General features: G+C 43.9%; 1 protein-coding gene across 9 annotated transcripts; it reads left to right on the forward strand.

Moving 5' to 3' along the window:
- Nucleotides 1–385: 385 nt before the first annotated feature.
- On the forward strand, nucleotides 386–20,525 carry EXOC7 (exocyst complex component 7). 9 transcript variants are annotated; one of them, XM_051995027.1, is made up of 21 exons: nucleotides 386–559; nucleotides 809–874; nucleotides 3,223–3,407; nucleotides 3,653–3,758; nucleotides 6,029–6,251; nucleotides 6,469–6,636; nucleotides 9,928–10,020; nucleotides 11,001–11,069; nucleotides 12,064–12,209; nucleotides 12,542–12,694; nucleotides 13,902–14,000; nucleotides 14,479–14,541; nucleotides 14,872–14,938; nucleotides 15,706–15,744; nucleotides 16,480–16,545; nucleotides 16,843–16,963; nucleotides 17,315–17,410; nucleotides 18,297–18,360; nucleotides 19,765–19,806; nucleotides 19,921–20,054; nucleotides 20,337–20,525. In XM_051995027.1, exons 1-21 carry the CDS (start codon nucleotides 500–502, stop codon nucleotides 20,437–20,439), a joined length of 2,163 nt encoding a protein of 720 aa, XP_051850987.1. In that variant the 5' UTR covers nucleotides 386–499; the 3' UTR covers nucleotides 20,440–20,525. The 9 variants fall into 9 exon arrangements, with proteins under 9 accessions (XP_051850987.1, XP_051850989.1, XP_051850988.1 ...); XM_051995029.1 differs by lacking the exon at nucleotides 809–874; XM_051995028.1 differs by lacking the exon at nucleotides 15,706–15,744 and having other exon boundaries at nucleotides 387–559.
- Nucleotides 20,526–20,558: the final 33 nt, after the last annotated feature.

The raw sequence follows: 20,558 nt of genomic DNA on the forward strand, positions 1-20,558 counted from the left end.
AGCAGATAGGGCCGAAGCAGGGATGAACAGAGATTCTCTCCCACCCCTTTCCGTTGGGAGGGGGAACGTCCTCCTCAGCTAAACTCCGGCCTCCATGGCGACCCCTGCTGGCTACATAAATTTGCGTTAGCTCCTGAGAGACCTTGGAATTTCATGCAAAAATGTTTTTCTCTTCGAAAGAGGGTTTCGCTGCTAAAGAAAACTGTTTTATGTCCGACACTCCTAAGAACTATCACACCCATGACCCAAAGTTATTTCCCTGGGAGCAAAATTGTGCGCGTGTGCAAACCCAGCGAGGTAGGGTGGGGAGAAGCATGCGCATGCGTTGTCCCAGTACCGTCTCGGATAAGAGTGGGCCGGCAAACAGCGAACGCCGGGCGGAAGTGGGTGTGCCGAGGACGGTGGCCGAAGAAGACCTCTCCGGAAAGGGCCGATGGAGTGAGGGGCGCAGGCTGGTGGAGATCTCTGATCTCCTAGGCCGGTCCCGCTCCGAGCGGCGATGATTCCCCCGCAGGAGGCGTCCGTTCGGCGGCGGGAGATAGAGGACAAACTGAAGCAGGTAAGGCCGAGCGACGGGAGGAAAAACGACGTGTGGGTTAGCGGACTAGGGGACGCGGAGGTGGGGAAGATCCCCCGGGGAGAAGAAAGCGGATGGGAGGTGGGCGGGAGCGGTGACAGCCCGGACCCGCGGCCCGAGGGGGCGCTGGAATCTCCTCCCCTCCTTCCCTGTTCTCCCTGGCCCCGCCTGCCCGCTCCGCGGGGTGATTAATGCCCGCCCTTCTCTGTCATCCATCCATCCATCCCCCAGGAGGAGGAGACGCTCTCCTTCATCCGAGACAGTCTGGAGAAGAGCGACCAGCTCACCAAGAACATGGTGAGTGTGCGGCGCGACCCTGGCGGCCCTCCCAAAGGCTCTGGCCTCCCGACCCAGACCACTCGGGCACCTGTTGTGTGCAGGCTCCACGCTAAACGTTGGGAATGAGACTCAAGACAGTGCCTGCCCTCGAGGAGCTTACGATCGAATGCGAGACACATCATCATAGATAAATAGAAAGAGAGAGACAAATAAAGCTTGTGTGATTCTACATCATCCAAGGGTATTTATGTAGCCTCAGTTTCCCCATCTGTAACCCGAGGGGGTTGGGCTCATTGAACTCCAAGCCCTTGGCAGTTTTGGCTTAATGTGCCTCTTATAATTACGTCATTCTCTGATTCTGTACTTTTCCCCTCCTTTTTGATTCTGTCAGAATTGGTACCTCCACCCTCCCAGTTGCAGAGTTATCACTTGAGCCAACTCCTCTCACCTGTTGCACCTCTTGAATTAGGACCCAGGAGTTAGTTATTCTTTCCTAGATGGTATTTTCCTTACTAGTATCTTGTCAGGTGTCTTTAATTAATACTGATTGGGTATCCACCTGCATGTTACACCTTTTACTAGGCCCTTTGGAATATGGAGAAGAGGTGACTTTTACCCTCAATGAGCTTATTTTCTAAAAAGGAGACAAGATGGGCATAGGGATGAATAGATGTGTCTCTCATATACAGAATTAAGCTAGAGGATGGTAATAAAGGCATTATGTATGTAAAACAATAACTATATACTTTTATACTCCAAATTTCAGTTTAGATGTTTATGGAGCACCCAGTGGGGACAAGGCACTCTGCTGGATAGTGAAGATACAAAGCTTTTTTCGCCTGCCTTCAAAAAGCTACCAAGTGATAGAATATATATAGATAAAAAATAATTTGAAGAGAGAAGGCAATAGAGCATATGGTAACAATTGGAGACATGAAAAGAAGTGTCAGAGAAAAAGAAACTTAAGTGGATTCTTGAGGGATGATATGTATTTTAAGGGGCAGAGTTAAGAAGTACATCCTAGGTGTGTGCAAATTCATGGAGCTAAAAATGTGAAATGCCAAATTAAGATTATGCACTTAGTAAGCACTTGCTATGTGCCAGATACTTAAGGAAACAATCAGCATGCGTGGAATGTAAATATATGAAGGGGAATAATAAGAAATGAAGTTACAAAGAGAGGTGATAGACTGGAAAATTTTAAATTTTAGAGAATTGTATTTTATTCTTGAGGCAATATGGAACTACTGAAGATTTGATTTGGGGAGCAACATGTGCTTGTTCCTTAGAATTATTTTGGCAGCCCTGTTAAAGACAAAAGAGTAGAAGTTGAGAAACCAATTAGGAGGCTATTACAATAATAGTTCTGGCTGATAATGAGAGCTTGAACTAGTGTAAAAGTGTGAATGTAAAGAAGAAAGCTATAAGATACATTTTGAAGACCAAGTTAACAGGATTAGGCAATTGATTGGAACTTGTAGAGAAGGAGATGAGAGAGAGAGAGAAGTCCAAGATAACTCCAAAGTTGCAAAAATTAGAGGCTGGCTGGATCTTCATTTAAAAAACAGGGAAATTTGGAAAGGCAGATTGAGAGGAAAAGAGAAGAACCTTACATTTAGTGATGTGAGTAATCCCTTTACCTGTGCAAATAACAGCTTCTTCAATTAGAACAGTTTCGTAAGTTGCTAGGACCAAAAAAATTCATCTCCTAATAACTAAATATTTGGTGATTGAGCTTCTCTGAACATAACTAGATTGTTCTCATATGACATTTCATCATTGATTCCATCCTGCAGAGTATGATGATCATTCTAACAGACTAAAGGATTCCAGATTTTCCAACACAGCATGATAAGATATTGGAGCAGAGCTTTTGTGAAAGAATATCTATGTGTACATACTTATTTATAATAAGCTATATACATATATAATAAGGGGTAGTAGAATTGTGATGGATAGAGAGCTGATCTTAATACTGATAAGAAAGTCACTCAGCCTTTTGCTATTCTAGAGGTTGGAAGTCTTAAATTAGGTTGGGGAAATAGAGTCTTAAAAACTGCAAAGAATTTAGAGCTAGAGGGGATCTTAGAGATTGGATCCAGTACTCTTATAAAAAAGTGAAGTAGATCATTTGTCCAAGTTGATACAGGTAGTAAACTGGGAGCTGGATTCCAAAGTTAAAGCTTATAGTTCCAAATTCAGCATTTTTCTACTAGATTACTATCATAATGCCTGTGGACTAACTTAAGACAGTCTAATAATACTTGTATTGCCAGCCTCGTGAGTTTGTTGTGAAGAAAGTGCTGTGAAATGCTTTAAAGCACTATATGTCATGATCAGGCTTCAAGCTTCCTCTCTTTCTGCAGGTTTCTATCTTATCGTCTTTTGAAAGCCGGCTTATGAAGCTTGAGAACTCCATCATCCCTGTGCATAAACAAACTGAGAATTTACAGCGATTACAAGAGAATGTGGAGAAGACTCTTTCTTGTCTAGATCATGTTATCAGCTATTACCATGTGGCCAGTGACACGGAGAAGATAATTAGGGAAGGGTGAGCCAACTCAGCTTTCCACACCATTATTCCTATCTGGATCAGAGAATCTAGGCCATATGATGAGGATATCTATAATATTCATTCCCTTCTCAGAACATGATATCTTAAATTCCCTTCTTAAATCCAGTAGAGTCCAGTCCTTCCTTGTTTGCTACAGGAACTCCTGAGTATCAGGACTGCTGAGTGTTACGAAGTATCCATAACCACTTTCTCCAGCTGACTAGGACCCTTTATTTTTATAGCCCTACAGGAAGGCTGGAGGAGTACCTGGGGTGCATGGCCAAAATCCAGAAGGCAGTGGAGTATTTTCAGGACAACAACCCTGACAGTCCAGAGCTGAACCGTGTGGTAAGGGTGCTTCTCTTGGTTCAGTCCACTAGTATTAATCAAGAAATATGAGAAGAAAATAGTCCTGTCCTAAGTGCTTAGCAAAGGCCCAGAAATTGATAAGGATGAGTTTGTTAGTGAAATAGTGAATGGTTTTAAAGCCAAACACAGAAAGTTTGAGCCAGAATGTAGCATAATGAAAGAAGATCTTAAAACCCATAATTAAAAATTGTGTATCTTGTTCCTATTGCTGAGCTGTTTAAACATATCTATATTTTTATCAGTGTTGAGTCTCTATCTTTTCATGTCATTTTACTTTAAAAAAAACAAAAAAGGGCAATAAAGAATCTGGGACTGGGAAGCTATATCTTCTCCTGTATCTTTTCCTCCCAAACAGGAAGTTCCTTCATGACAAATTAGAATTTCAAATGCAGAAATAAATTAAAATTTAAAATGTTAGTCAAAGGTATGTTTTGGTTATTCTGTATAGAGTCCTGTAGCTAGCAAGGTGGCAAACAGGTAATATTTCCTTTGAAAAATCCCTAGTTTTACCAAACCTCATAGGCTCCTTCTCCTTCTCTTTCCCTTTCCCAGGATGCAGTTTGCAACCATTCTATGTCTTCTGAGTGATTTTTTTTTTTTCCCCTGAAAGAACATGGATTTGAACCCACAGATCTGAGTTATAATGTTAGTGTTATTTTCTGTCTATGTGAATTTAGTCAAGTTATTTAACTTTTTTGGATTACAGTTTCCTTATTAATTAAATGAGGGAAGATTTGTTCCAGATCAAGGGTTCTTAATTTTTTTTTGATGTAATAGACCCTTTTCCTAATGAAGCCTAGAAGATCCCTCCTTGGAATGTTTTGTTGCCATTTTTAATTAAAGGAAATGCTAAATTTTATTCAGAGGTTAGTGAAATAAAGATTTTTTTTTTTCTCACTCAAGTTCTCAGACTTTCCTTCCCCCTCCTCTCCTTCCCAATTCCAGCCATGAACCTCTGGGTCTTTTCTGGCACTGAATCTAGAGTCTTTTTTTTTTTTTTTTTTTAATTTTTTATTTAATAATTACTTTATATTGACACTCGTTTCTGTTCCGATTTTTTTTTTTCCCCTCCCTCCCTCCACCCCCTCCCCTAGATGGCAAGCAGTCCTTTATATGTTGGATATGTTGCAGTATATCCTAGATACAATATATGTTTGCGGAACCGAACAGTTCTCTTGTTGCTTAGGGAGAATTGGATTCAGAAGGTATAAATAACCCGGGAAGAAAAACAAAAATGCAGATAGTTTACATTCGTTTCCCAGTGTTCTTTCTTTGGGTGTAGCTGCTTTTGTCCGTCATTTATCAATTGAAACTCAGGTCTCTTTGTCAAAGAAATCCACTTCCATCAAAATATGTCCTCATACAACATCGTTGTCGAAGTGTATAATGATCTCCTGGTTCTGCTCATTTCACTTAGCATCAGTTCATGTAAGTCTCGCCAGTCCTCTCTGTATTCATCCTGCTGGTCATTTCTTACAGAACAATAATATTCCATAACATTCATATACCACAATTGAATCTAGAGTCTTTTTATGCTTTTGTACAGTCTTTGTGTATGATGCAGAACAGAGCTACCAAATTTGTCTTTCCCCTCCCCCCCAAAAAAAAGAACAAAACTCAAAATAGAATTAGAAAGTGTTTTACAAAATAAAAATATAACAAAAAATAGATAATACTATCATGTAGTTTTTCTAAGTGATACATGACCATGGGATCCCCTTTTCTATTTGAGTTTGACACCACTGCTCCAGAGGAGCTTCCACTATGTTTTTTAGGATTTTGTCAGTATTGACACTCAGATATTACTGTAGTAGTTCTGGTGGAGGGGTGGAGAAGGACTCTGCTTTTCTGAAGGACACAGAAAAGCAGAGACTTGGTCCTTATCCTCAAAGGGCTTTCCAGGAAATAATATAAATCCATTTGTAAGAATTATGAATAAAACAGCATAATGGTGAATGTAAATTAACAGCAGGCCTTGAGAACATTATTGGTTCCCTACTATGTCTGGCTTTTTATATGTAAATGGAAACTGAGGAACCATGTTTTTTCATAGCAGAAGGCATCTGAGCAGGGTGGATGTTGTATCTGAGTCAGTGTGATGCTCTCTGTAGTGGGGTGAGGGGGCGTAACGTAAAGACTTGATTTGCAGAGTGGTGGGAAAAGAAAATGAATGGCCTTTGTGAAGGCCTCCATACCGAAATGAATATGACTGGCTTTACCTGGATTCAACACTCTCCTCTTCCCTGTAGAAGTTCCTGTTTGAGCGTGGAAAAGAGTCCCTGGAGTCTGAATTCCGAAGTTTGATGACTCGGCACAGTAAGGTCGTCTCCCCTGTGCTCATCCTGGACCTGATTAGTGGGGATGATGAAATGGAGGCTCCGGATGATGTGACCCTGGAGCACCTCTCTGAGAGTGTGCTCCTTGACGTGATTCGGATTTCCCGCTGGCTGGTGGAGTATGGGAGGAACCAAGGTGAGGGAGCCTGTCCAGACCCTGCTGCAGATCTTTCTGCATTGGGAGGCTAAAGTCACTGGCTCTGTATTTGGGACTGTGTGGACCATCTGAGAAGCAGGATGGCCTTGAGAGATTTGACGATCTGGCCAGGAAGGTAGGCAGATGCTGCATTTAAAAAAAAAAATCTTTAGCAGGGTCCCAAAACACTGTGCCTGTTTGTTCTCTCTCTCCTCAGATTTCATGAATGTTTACTATCAGATCCGTTCCAGTCAGCTGGACCGCTCAATCAAGGGCCTGAAAGAGCACTTTCGGAAAAGCAGCTCTTCTTCTGGTGTTCCTTACTCTCCTGCTATTCCCAATAAGAGGAAAGACACACCCACCAAAAAACCAGTCAAACGGCCAGGTGAGCCCCTATTATGACTCTTCTAAGAGGACAAGGCTTCAACTTCCCTATTCTACTAGATTATGAATTCCTTCTGCAGTGGTATTGGCTAGGAGAGGTGACTTAGCTGCTACGACAACCCTAGGGAGATTGTCTTTGTGGTGGCTCCTAGGTACCTAAGGAAAAAAGCAGGTGTCTGTATACCTAAGAAGGAATAAAAGGGTGAGAGTCTCCTCTATACTCTCCTACTCCCACCTCGAAGTACTTGATTTTATATGATTCTTCTTCAGAGCAGAAGCCAGAAGATCTCTGGGAATCCAGAAAATCCTAGGAACTCGAAAAGAGAATAGAACACAACATGCATTATTGGGCGATCTTCCTCCTTCTCCCCCACCCATCATCTACTTGGTGTTTTTAGGAATGCTGTCATTTCTGAAGCTGGGCAATTCTCTCTGAATATCCATGGAGCTATTGTTCCATCAACATGCTCTTGGGAACAGAGCATACTGAGTTCCCCTTGGGAAGAAACTGAGTTTCTTTTGGTTTCCATCTCAGAATCAGTTCTGTGTCCTGCAGGAATCCAGGAGAAAAGTTAGAGAAGGACTAGCACATACAATTACTGGCATTTTAAGGTGTCAGTTTACTATTTTGTTTTTTTCCCCTCCTTTTCTCTTGATCATCTCTGTCCCAAGCCATCTATATTCCTGGAAATCAATGCTGTGCCAAGCCTTGGCATTTCTGACCAGGAAGCTTTTCCTTGAGTGAAAGAGTGTTCAAACACAACCCAAGGTGGAGCTAGAATATTTCAGAAGTAGGATTCTGCTATACCAGGTCAATTTGCTCCCTAGCAATTTCTGAAGAGTCTTTCTTAATCATTCCTACCACAGTAAATTTTGAAATGATAGCAATATGTCCCATTTATATAGTATTTTTAAGTTTTAGAAAATGCTACTCTCACAAGAGCTTTGTGTGTTATAGGCTTGTTGGTTAGCCCAAGACTTCAACTCAGCCCTCAATCTCATTTCTTATCTTCAACCTTACCTCCATACTGAGTGTGAGAGGCTCAGTTCTCACACTTGAGAGAAGATTATTATTCTTCAGTTCTACAATGCATATTGTTGAATATAACTAGTGCATGGCAATCAATGCCCAAGTTTTGATCTGAAGAATTAGGAAGCTGCAACTTGGTACTTCAAGCCTGCAAGTCCCTACTTCCCTCCTTTCCTACCTTATAACTATCCCAGGACAACCTCTGCGTTTCTGCTGCAAGCAGTCAAAGAATGTACTAATGAAGTATTGCAGCCATACTTTTGACAGCATTGGAGAGAGGTGTATCATGCAGAGGTCACATCTCCATTCTTTTCCCCCCACAAAGGTAGATTTAGCTGGGGATATGAAATCCCAGTCCGCTAAGTCACTTGTATCCTCTGCCTTTGCCTCCCCACTCCATCCGCAGTGTGTTTTGCTCTCATTCTTTATCAGACCCTTAGAACCCTGATTTTACTTCTTCTGGATATCTTTCCATCCTTCTTAGAGACAGACTCTCTCAGGAAGTAGTGGCCTGGCCCAATTACCAGAATGGGAACTTGTAAGTTTGAGAGGAGAAACTCCAGAGCATACCCAAGATCCAAGAGCAGTACTCAGATGGCTGCTCTGCAGCGACCAGATCCCCAGAGTTGCAGAGGAGCCCGGGCAATGATCTGTTCTAAACTGTGAGGAAAGGAGGCAGGGAGGTCATGAGACAGAGCAATCACTGGGCCATTTGTTCACTTGTAGAACAAACTGTGTGCCCGGCTTCAGAGGAACTGGAACAAGGAACAGAGATGGCCACCTGTGTCCTCCGAGCCTGCTAGACTTGGTGGATCTCTAATGAGCTTCCAGTTTCCTGGTCCATGTTAATGTTTCAGTTGATTTCCCAGTTGGTTGTTTTGCTTCTGGGTTCTGGACTCGATTCTGACTAGCTCATCAGCATGACTGTTTATTGAGGAGGAGAAGGAGCCAAGGCAATAGACTTTGAGTACAGGGAGCAGAGTTGATCTTTTAATAACTAAATGTATTGCTGAGCTTTTCTAAACATCCCTGAATGGGGGAGTGGTCAGTATCTAGGAGCCCATCACATGTGCTTTCTGATTCCAGAGTATAGGATGTCAGGGTTGGCAAAGAGGAAGAGAAGTCTGCAGGGGAGAAAGAAGAGAAATATCTAAGAAATATCAAAATATCCAAGAAATAGGAGTTGAGTCTTTCTCCTTCCTCACCTACTCATCCACGTTTTTGTTCATCAGTTTGCTTTGTTCATTTTAACATTTTATTTGACTTTTCCAAAGTTTTCTTTTTGGAGTGTCTTGTTCACACAGCAATGTCTGACCCAGGAAACTGCTGGCTTCATGATATTGTTTGTGTTGTTTTAACCTGACACTAACTGTTGTGTTGTTTTTTTTCTCCCGTGCCAAGAATGTGTACCCCATTTCTCAGTCCCTCCTTTCTCTTCCCAGGTTGTGGCTTCTGTTTTGGTCCTTTGTTGGCTTCCAGGTTTTTTCCAAGTTCCTTTGGGCAGTTTCAGTGACTTGCTGCTCCAGGGAGGTCCATGGCCCATGCTAGATTGGTCTTTGGGCCTCTCTGCCTTCAACCTTGGCCTTTCTTCTTCCAAGGTTGCTTGAACCCTTTTCACTAACTCCTAGATTCTGCTTCCCTTTTTCTGTTTGAATCTTGAGGACTAGCACTGAGCATGCTCACAGAACCCTTTCTTAGAGTGTGGGGATTAAACCACGGCTCTGCTCACTTCAAGTAGAGCCTACTCCAGATCTTCAGGAAGGCCTCCTCTGGAAGATCTGGCCCACATGGTTCTCTCCCAGCTGACTCTCTCTAGTGCAAGTGGGCAAAAGGGCAGCTCCTCAGTAACATTACTCTTCCAGGCACCAGGCCTGCTCTGGTTAAAGAGCCACAGTGAGTGGCATCTTGTTCTCTGCCTCTCATGATGGGGTTCTGCCCAGATTCTCTCCCTTGCCTGCTCTGCCTTCTAAAATTTACCCAGTTCCAGGAGGATCTGGGATCAAGGGACATTTTAAATGTTTGCTCCTAAGACTGTGGGAGCTTGATTTTGGGACAAAGAGTTTCCCTTATCTCACACCCCTAAGACTCAGGTGCCACCTTAGGAAATGGCAGGAACACTCTGGGTGAAGGTGTGTCCTGGGCATGCTTATTGTTGTCAGGCTGGGTGTTGTGGGCCTTTGGGACTGGTGGAGGGCTGCTGCTGTTTTCTCTCACTCATTTCCTAGGTCTTCTTGTCTCCTCTCTGTGTGGCTCTGGTGACAGGGACGATTCGTAAGGCTCAGAACCTTCTGAAACAGTATTCTCAGCATGGTCTAGATGGGAAAAAGGGGGGTTCTAACCTCATTCCTCTGGAAGGTAATCACCCTGTATTTCCGTCTCCTTTCCACCCACTCCTTCACTATGTATCCTATTCATGTGGTAGGGCAGAGCCTCCGACCATTCTGGGGCCCCCAACCCTTCCCTGGGCTTTGGAGGTAACCCTTCTTTCTGTAGTTATGACGAGGGGAACATGGGTGGGAATTGCAGTAGACTGGCATTACACTGGCTTCAGCTGGCATGGTGGCATTTTTCCTGACACTTAGTCTAGACCTGTCTGCTGACGGCAGCTCTGCCCTCCCGGAGGACACCCTGCCCTTTCCCTCCCTGTCTGTTCCTATTTCCTTCTGTTTGAACTCAAGAAAAAGTTCTCTGCCAGTGGAGCAGCCCTTTCACATTCAGATTGGCAATGCAGGACTATACTACCCCAGGCCCCTTTGGGAGGTGAATGGTAAACACAGATGCATGGGACCAGATCACTGGATAGGGCTTCTCTTCCCACTTCCACCTGGTAAGATGCTCTTAGCAGAATTGATTCTATCACAGAAATGGGGATCCCTCTGCCAGGATGGCACCAAGAAGAATTGTGTGCCTGATCAACTAGCAGCAACGTTATTGGACAGTGGAGAAGTTTCCTCTTACTGTGTTTATAAAGGAATTATGGGATAGAGATGAAGTAGTTCCCTTAGGCTTAGGGGTTACGAGTGCCTCCAGTTTCTCTAACTCCCTTTTTCCTCATGCTCGGATTTTCCCTCTTAGCCTCCAGGCTAGGAGTGATATAGGAAAGACTAACTATTAGCAGGGATTCCATGGGGCACTGCTGGTCAGGCTTGAAAAGGCTGTTCCAATGGTAATTTGAGACATAGGAGGGGCTCAGAGCCTTTTCCCAAGTCTCCCTGTTCCCCATCCCCTATCAAGTGTTGCTCTGCTGGAGACTGAGGGGTTCCTACCCCTAAGAGACAGCTCACTTAGTCCCCTGGATAAACCGCTGCTTGTGTTTGTGCGGCCAACATCGCTAGGTCACGAGCATGATTTCCGAGTTAAGCATCTGTCCGAGGCCCTGAACGACAAGCACGGGCCATTGGCCGGTGAGTACTGTGGCACACCCACATAACCAGCTGCCGACAGCTTCCTTTGCAGCACCTCCCAGCCAACATCTTGACTGAACCCCTTGGCTTTTGATGGCCTGTATCCTTCACTGTCCTCTCTCTTTGGCTGTAGTTCTTGCTTGCCACCCTCCAGATGGGGGTACCACTGCCTCAGGAGAGTGGAAAGACACTTCTCAGTGACTTGGGATGGAGATGGAGAAGAAGCCAGAGCTACAGGGAGACTGGGCGGCAGGAATAGAGCAGGATGGCAGCTACTCTCAATCTGACCATAATCCCTTGGGTCTGGCAGCTATCCCAACCCTGAATCCTATGGACTTCTGCCTCCCTCTCCCAGCTCTGAGTGTCCAGGGCTTATCCCTGGGTCATCCTGTTGTTGCTCTTGCTATTTGCTAATATTGGGATTCCTTCTCTCCTCCCTTGGGGTTCTAGCTTCAGAGGATCCTATCCTCTCCATCATACTTGATTGGAGGGCAGGTATATTTTGTCAGGTTTTGGCCACTTGGCTTATTGGGGGCAATATGTTTGCCATCTCTTGTAATGGTGTTGCTGTCCTCCTGGTAACTTCTAGGAGGAGATCAGCCTATGAAAGGAAACACTATTTCTTCTGTAAGAAAAAAGAATCTGTGTGCAATTCTTCTCTAATGAATTTTGCCACCCCACTGTACACTAGGGCTTCCTCCTTTCACTTGGCAGCTGGGTAGGACCCGGTCTTGCCTTTCTGAAAAAGGATATTGAGGTATCTCTTCCTTTCTGTGCCTTTATGGGATGGATTTTTTTGTTCCCTTACACCCAATATCCATACATTTTCCAGATATAGGGGGCAGGCTGACTTCATTCTCCATGTTGCTGGTCTGGGCAGCAGGCAAAAGGCCTGGGGTGAGGAAGGGGGTAACTCATACTCCAGAATGAACACTGGGCTGGGAGTGAAGTTGCCCCCCATGCCAGTGGCTCATGGACCATGCTGTCCCCACAGGGAGAGATGATATGCTGGATATGGAAATTGATGCCTACATCCACTGCGTCAGTGCCTTTGTTAAGTTGGCACAGAGCGAGTACCAGCTGCTGACGGATATCATCCCTGAACACCATCAAAAAAAGACCTTTGACTCCCTCATCCAGGTCCTGGCTTTGCTTCTACATGACTTTTCTGGGCCCCTGCTTACTAGTCTCATTCATGGACAGAATGCTTATGGATAGAAATTTGTCTAGATTTTCTGAAGCTTGTAATGGGGTTGTTTTTCATAGCCCTTTATATACCCCAGCCATTGTTGAACCCTTAGAGAATCTCTGTTAAATTCTGTACTTCCCATGTCTTGGAAGTATGGTACCCAGCCCCAGTCTCCGACAGCACATGTCCCACTTCCTACTTTACCTGTCTCCTTCCCATCTGGATACTTGACTTTCTTCAGTGAGCCCTGCTGAATTGCCTCTGTCTGGCCTCTTCCTTTTAGGATGCATTGGATGGACTGATGATGGAGGGAGAGAACATTGTGTCAGTTGCCCGGAAGGCCATCATCCGACATGATTATTCAGCTGTGCTCACAGTCTTCCCCATCCTACGACACCTCAAGCAAACCAAACCCGAGTTTGATCAAGTACTTCAAGTATGTGACAAGGAGATGATTATGGAGGGAAAGCAGGAATCTCAGACTCAACCTCAGCTTTGCTTCTCCATGTTTCTTTTCCCTTAAACCTTCTCCATGTACATTTATAAGCCAAGTGAATAAACATATATTAACTGCCTACTATGTGCTGGTCTGGGGAGCCAAAGGCAAAAAATCCCAGTCCCAGCACTCAAGGCGCTCACAGTCTAATGAGGGACATAACATGAAAACAACTGTGTACAAACAAGATAATACAGGATGACTTTGAGCTTATCTTAGAGGCAATACACTAATATTAAGGAAGGCTAGAGAAGGCTTTTTGCAGAAGGTGGGACTTAGCTAAAGTCTGGACTGGAAGGAAGCCAGGGATGGGGAGCCCTTTGGCATGGGTAAACAGGTCAGTAGAGCAGTGTCCTGTGAGGAACAGCCAGGATCTTCATCACTAGATCGGTGTGAGAAGGGGAGGAAGGTGTAAGAAGGCACCTCTTGGAATCCCTTCTTTCAGTCATGTATGTCCCTCCCCTTCCATGAGATCTCTCCTGAACTCCCTATTTGTTAGCATTCTGCTCCCATCCCCACACCTCGCAAAAAAACTTTGTGTTTATTTATTTATTTTTTTTTTTGCATTGACTTGTATGTGCCCATGTTGTTCCCCACTCCAATAGAATATAAACTTCTTTAGGGCAAGGACTATTTTCTTTAATCTTCATATCCCTAGAACCTAGTATGGTTTCTGGCACATAAATGTCTGATACATGTTTATTGGATAGAATTTGGAGGTTTATTTTTTTTAAAGGTTATATATGTTGTCATTGGATTGTCTCAACATCCCTAATTGCAAGTAGCTGAAATTTTTACTATCCCATTTTACAGATGAGGAATTTGAGGCTCACTTGAGCTAACTCGTCCAGGGTCATACCATTACTTGAGTGTCAGAGCTGGGATTGAATCCACATCTTCTAATTCTAAAACCAGCATTCTTTGTGCTTTACCTTGCTAACCTTTCCCCATTTTCATTCCATTTTTCAGTTTTCCACCTATTTTCTGTATTGTCCTGGGTATGTGGGAGCCAGTGCAGAAAGGAAAAGTATATTTGCCATGCCAGCCCAGAGGGAGTGAGGGTGGAGCTAGGAGCAACCACATGAGCCAGGCTTCCCCAGAACTGCTGCTGGAGGGCAATGGGCACTTTCTGGTTGTATCCCCACAGGGCACAGCTGCCAGCACCAAGAACAAGCTGCCAGGACTTATCACCTCCATGGAGACCACTGGTGCCAAGGCCCTGGAGGACTTTGCGGATAACATCAAGGTACCTTTCCTTTTGGGCCAAGGCAGAAGTCCCTAGTGGGAAGTTGGCCAGGGATATCTGAATGACCTCGTGTCGAGAAAGTTCAGCTGAGCTCGAAGGTGAAGGAGACATGTTACAGAATTAGGCGAAGACAGAGAGAAGTGGGGTTCTCTGCCGCCAGTTTGGAACATACTGCCAGATGCTTTCCTTTTTCCCTCAGGACTGGCTTCCAGACCCCTTTTTGAAACCCTTATGGAGCTAGCAAGTCTTTGTTTAACATTTCCCTCCCCCTTTTCCTAGTTGTGGCTTCAGAGCCCCAGCTCGAGGAAGTGAGGTAGACTTTTCCGGCTCTTGCAGACCTGGTCACCATCTACCAGAAGGCCCCAGGAAGCAAGAGAAGGGAGGGAGAGAGACTCTCTAGGGAGAAAACTGCTAGGGGAAGCAGTCCGAGGAGATCTCAGTCACTCCTAATCGCACGGTGGGATTCTTCTTTTCACAGAATGACCCCGACAAGGAGTACAACATGCCCAAGGATGGCACTGTGCATGAGCTTACAAGCAATGTAGGTGCTGCTGGGATAACCCTTGTGGTTGAGGACCGAATCTGATGCTGGGACATTCTGAACATTTGGCTTGGAGGGTCCTGCCTTTGTGGAGTATTGTGCGGGGCTGGGGCCCTTTAACAGCCCTTTGCCGTCCCTTTGCATGGCAGGTCCCAGAGAGGAGGGATCCTGGGCTCTGCAGCCTTCGGCCTGTACGCATCTTGGTTAATCTTGTGAGGGGGGCAGTGAGTGCCCTCTCCTAGATGTGGGGGATGGAGTGGCTAGGCAGGCAGGATTTTGAGCTCTTAGCAGTCCAACTCTTTTTTCTGAGCCCATTCTCTCTCTATTTAGGCCATCCTCTTTCTTCAGCAGCTTCTAGACTTCCAGGAAACAGCTGGCGCCATGCTGGCCTCACAAGGTACCATTTTCAGTTGAGGAGTCTCACTTCTTCACAGCCCTCCTGCTGGGCGCTCTGTCCACCAGGGGGCGTTGAGGGACAGAGCAAAGGGGTGTTTTCTCAAAATTTATACAACATGAAAAATCCTGAAAGGCCCAGTTAAACAGTTTTACTGAGGAGTGGGAAGCCAGAAGAGCCTGGAAGGTTATGGACTGGGGAGAGTGACTGAGTGTCCTGTCCTGACACTATTATAATTTTCTTGGCTTTTAGCAGTAACAATCACATTTCCTCAGAGGGTTTCATATGGTCCTGCCCGCCTCCATGTTTTTTCCACCTCTTCTCCTTTACTCTTCCCTCTGTCTTGTTCACCTGTTCTGCTTATAACAGCTTTAGACAGTTTGCCTTTTCACTGCCTAAAGAGATGAGTTTCCCTTAGCATCTATTTCCAGGCCTCTAAGCCAGAACCACACTAAAGACATGTCATGACATGGCTTGGGAGATAGGGTTGGTGGGGAAGTTTTTGAGGGTCTTTCCCATGTCCCCAGATATCTCCTCATTCTCAGTTTTCTAGGAGTGGAGTTGTGTGAAATTCCATTTTATTCCCTGGGTTGCAGAGAGTATATTCTGACCTGTGTGTGGTGAGGCTTTTGGGATAATGAATGTCTGCTTGCTTCTCTGGATGAGATCACTGTTTCTAACCTATTTTTTTTGCACTTTGCATCTTTCTGTTTTCTCTTTCCTTTCTCCTTCGCCTCACTTTTCTGTCCACTCTGCCTCTAACTTCGTAGTCCTGGGGGACACATACAATATTCCTTTAGACCCCCGAGGTAAGCAGTGGGAATCTGGCTCCTCATCCCTTTTCCTCCCTGTAAGGGCAGTTGGAATTCTGAACTGATCAACAGGACAGAGTTTGGGGTGGTTATTGAGGATGTGGGTAGAAGTTGGAGGAGGGAGGCTCTCAAGTCTCTTATGGGGAAGTTCTACACATTAAGATTAAATTTCCTTCTTTCATAGTTGGTTTGGGCTGGAATTCATCCCAACAGCAACCTTGCTGTATTTCCCCTGTTCAGTAACTGCATTCACATTCTCATCTACGTGCGGCCTCACCACTTCCTACCCCTATTCTCCTGTATCCTGAACCTTATGATATCTGCAAGCGGGATTGGATGAAAAAGGGGATATGAGGAAGGCACAGTGAGGAGGAAAAAAGGAACCCTTTCCTAGCCTTTCCCATTGGGATCCAGTTCTAGGGGATGAGTAGGTCTGTCTTACTTTGTCCAGAGAGAAGTTATTTTTACATCCTTGCTTTGCCAGCATTTACACTTGCCATATTCTCTGGAGGTACTAGCATACCTGTTTCTAGAACTCAGTTTTTTTCCCCACCAACCCTGATAAAGGGCCCGGTATAGCAGGGAAGACTTAGACCAGTTTGATAGCTCCCTTCCTTCCTTTGAAGTTCTTCCCTGGCCCTTGCAAACTGGCAGGTCGGTGTCTGGCAAGCCAGACAGCTCTGTTCTCTGCTGTCTTTCAGGATAATTTATCCAAGGCTTTTCTTTTTACAGAGACAAGCTCCTCTGCCACCAGTTATAACTCTGAATTCAGCAAGCGGCTACTAAGCACCTACATCTGTGAGTGTTCTGTCTGACCTTCTCAGTTTCCACCAGCTCCTGGGCCTTTGACCTCATAGATCTCTCCTCCCCTTGTAGACCCTTCACCTGTTCAGGTTGCACCCTGATTTCTGATTCCAAAACCTAAAAGAATCTAGATAAATAATGATTCTCAGTATAGCAAGGTCTAAAATGTGACAGGAAGTGGGACTGTGCTAGCCCAACCCTGCTGGGGAATCATGGGCAAGGATTTGGTTTGTGGGTCCCCTGACTTGTTAGTCAGGCCTTCCAAGTTTAGCCCTATCCCTTTCTGTGTAGGTAAAGTTCTCGGTAATCTGCAGCTAAACCTGCTCAGTAAATCCAAGGTTTATGAAGACCCAGCTCTAAGGGCCATCTTCCTGCACAATAATTACAACTACATCCTCAAGTCCCTGGAGAAGTAAGTGTTTCCCTTCCTCCCATATCCAGGTACCATTCACCTGGCTCTGCCCTTTTCCATGCTCTCATGTGTGGTCCCTCTAGCCCTTGATCTTCCTGGTTTTTTTTTTTTTCCTTCTTTAAGGTTTTTGAAATCTTAACTGTACATAACAAGTGAGGAGGAGGAAAAGCCTCTATTGAACAGAGTTGATTTTGTTGAAGGCTTTTTCTCTTAAATTCTCAACTGGGTCCCCAAAGTTGACTTTAGTTCTTCCTGCCTATCAAGGAGGAATAAAAGATTACTCCCCAGCTATTGTAATAAGGTTTTATGAGACAGCAGCTAAAGCATCCCCTTTCTCCATTTGCTCCAAAGATCTGAACTCATCCACCTGGTTGCAGTGACCCAGAAGACAGCTGAGCGCTCATATCGAGAACACATTGAACAGCAAATCCAGACATACCAGCGCAGGTCAGAGAAATTATCTCCTCCATTACCTACTTTCTTGTTGTGTTCTGTGCTGTCCTGTACCATGACTCTTCACACTTCCTATTTAACTTTTATGCTAGGGCAGCATATGGAATTCTACAGCTGCTCTGAAGTGGAGCCTCTCAGCTCTGACTCAATACTTGGTTTCGTCCCACTTTGGGGTGACACTAGATTGACTTCTAATGTTGAAACCTCAAGAATATTCCCTCTGTGATCAAATGGACTCATGTATTTTGACTTTTCTGCTCAGAGCTGAACCTCTAAAGCTTTAAGAATAGGAGTAATTGAAGAACCATGAATAGAAATAAAGCAGCTAATTAGAATTTCAGAGGGCTGGAGTAATTTACAGTCCAAATGCCTAACGAAAGATGACACAAAGTTTACTAACGTACAGTTCATATTAGAGATAATTAACATAGAGAAATATACAGGGTGGCAGAGATGAGAAAGAGAAATACAAAAGGTAGGTCAAAGAATTTTCTGAGCCTCTGTCTCATTCTGTCTCTCCTTCCTCTTTCACCTTTTCTTTATGTCCTTTTTCCTTTCCTTCTTCTCTTTCTCCTCTCTCTCATCTTAACTTTGGCTATTTTAATTGGCTATAAATCATATTCTCTAGTATTTGTTGAATATTTAATGTTCCTTTTTGTAATTCCAAGAGGAAAAAAAGCCCCAAAATTGCTTTTTAGTTTGTTTGAAACAAGATTAAAGAAAAAAAAGAATGAAAAGAGATCATTTTCCCTCCTATCAACTTCACTTTTATCTCTTCTCCACATATACCTGATTTAAAGGAAGAAAGAGATTAAGGACTATGAGCATATTTCTCTATGCCCTTCTCTTGGTCTTTATTCCTGCTCTTGTGTCTTGACAGTTGGCTAAAGGTAACTGACTACATTTCTGAAAAGAACTTACCTGTATTCCAACCAGGAGTCAAGGTAAGAGAGAAAATGTATACTAATCAGGGAGTACCTTATCTTTGCACAGAAACTTAGAGGGATTTTCCCCCTGGGCTAGAATGTAAAATGGGCATGTGATTGAGGCTGTATGGTCATACTGGACCATTTCTCCCAGAGAGAATTCTAGGAAGAGTATCTAGAAACAGCATGAGTAACTAATGCAATGCAGCCCAAGGTATGGTTCCTGAGCAGAAAAATTATACCAACCCTCATTTGACTCATATTGTGGTACCTACATGCCTAGGGTCTGCTTAACCTGATGAATATAATTTCACTTATTTTTGTTTCTTTTAAATTTTCCCCCATTGTTTGTAATAAACAGTTAAAAAAAGAGGAAGACAAAAAAAATACAGAGCCTGCTTGCACATGCAGTGTTCCACCCCTATGGTTCCCCACCTCTTGTAGGCTATGTATCATCTTAATGTTTCATCTTGTTCTTTCCACTTAAATTTGTTGTGGTCCTTGTGTAGATAGCTTCAGTTTGGCTTCTCTCACTCTGCACCAATTTGTCATTTTTCCTTTGTTTTTATATAACATAATTTGATTCTTTATTCCCCAGTTGATGAACATCTACTTTGTTTCTATTTTTTTGCAAATACAAAAAGTACTGCTCAAAATACTTGTGTATATTGGATTTTTCTGTCTTTGACCTTCCTGGGGCTCTGCCTAGCAATTAGACTTCTGGGTGGATATTTTAGTTACTTTCTCAGTATAATTCCAAACTCCAAAATGGCTATACTAATTTACAGCTCCATGAGCAATTAGTTTTAGTATACTTATCTCCACAACCCTTTCATCATTGACTATTCCTATCTTTTTTCATCTTTACTGGTGGTGAAGCAAAACTTTAGTGATTTTGATTTGCATTTATTAGTGATTTGAAACAACTTTTCCTATGCTAATCATTTGCAACTATTCTTTTGAGAATTGTATGTATTATTTGACCACTTACTCAATGGGGAAAGACTTCTGATCTTATATATTTCTGTTTGAGTTCTGTGTATTTTGGATACCAAACCCTTATCCAGAGATATTTGATGCAAAGATTAGTGAATTTTAATCTGTTTGTTTGCTCCTAAGAATAAAACAATGTGATCTCCAATGTTTAGATCCACTCTGATCAATCTCTAGTTGGCCAGAGCATGGAATGAACCAGATCAGAACAAAAGATACCTAGGTGACGTTACAGGATGATGTGTTTCCAGATGTTTTTGTTGTAATAAATTATAATTAAGTAATGAACTCTTAAGAGTTTTCATCAGGATGAGAACCTGAACTAAGAAGGAAGTTGAGGACTGATTATTTGGGGAGTGATCAAATAGGACAGGGAAGAGAGTCTGTTTTCACAGTGAAACAAATTCATCTAGTTTCTCTCTTCCCTAGCTCCGGGACAAGGAACGGCAGATGATCAAGGAGCGCTTTAAGGTGAGCAATGATCTAGTCCTCTCCTTTTTCAGCTGGTGCTGCTATATGAATTTGAAACCATATGGTCACTGTACCATTTCTCAGTTGATTCCTCTCTTCCCATATTCCCTGAAGGGCTTCAATGATGGCCTCGAGGAGCTCTGCAAGATCCAAAAGGCTTGGGCCATTCCAGACACTGAGCAGAGAGACAAGATCCGCCAAGCTCAGAAAACCATTGTCAAAGAGAATTATGGGGCCTTCCTACACAGGTAGGACCTCTTTATTTCCTCTTCTACCCCCCAATTTTCCTAGCTTGAATCTTTGTATTCTTGCTTAGCCCATCCAGCTTGTGTCCCCACAAAAGGGAATAGGGAGATGGGCTGGGATTGGAAAATCATTGTCCCTACTTCCTGCCCTGGGACATTTGGTGAGCACATCACTGTGCCAAACCCCAAAGCCAGAAATTTCCAGCTGGGAATCCTGAAATCCTAGATTGGGGGTGGAGCTCTACAGCTGCCCTTTCCCTTCTTGATTATCCTATGCCTGGGCAGGTATGCCAGCGTGCCCTTCACCAAGAATCCTGAGAAGTACATCAAGTACCGCGTGGAGCAGGTGGCAGACATGATCGAGCGCCTGTTTGACACTTCAGCCTGATTCTGCCATGTCACTGTGGCATCTCCGTGACGCCCAGCAGGCCTTATCCCTTTTATCAGATAGATAAACCAGGGTTCATACTGCTCTTTGACTGAGTGAGTTTGAAGTCCTTTGGAGCA

This window comes from Antechinus flavipes, chromosome 4, assembly GCF_016432865.1.
Source record: "Antechinus flavipes isolate AdamAnt ecotype Samford, QLD, Australia chromosome 4, AdamAnt_v2, whole genome shotgun sequence".
NCBI classification, from domain to species: Eukaryota; Metazoa; Chordata; class Mammalia; order Dasyuromorphia; family Dasyuridae; genus Antechinus; species Antechinus flavipes.

Coding starts and splice junctions, on each gene's coding strand:
- EXOC7 (XM_051995027.1), top strand. CDS start 500: ATGATTCCCCCGCAGGAGGCGTCCGTTCGGCGGCGGGAGATAGAGGAC. Junction 10,021..11,000: donor TAACCTCATTCCTCTGGAAG/GTAATCACCCTG, acceptor CAACATCGCTAG/GTCACGAGCATGATTTCCGA. Junction 12,695..13,901: donor AGTTTGATCAAGTACTTCAA/GTATGTGACAAG, acceptor GTATCCCCACAG/GGCACAGCTGCCAGCACCAA.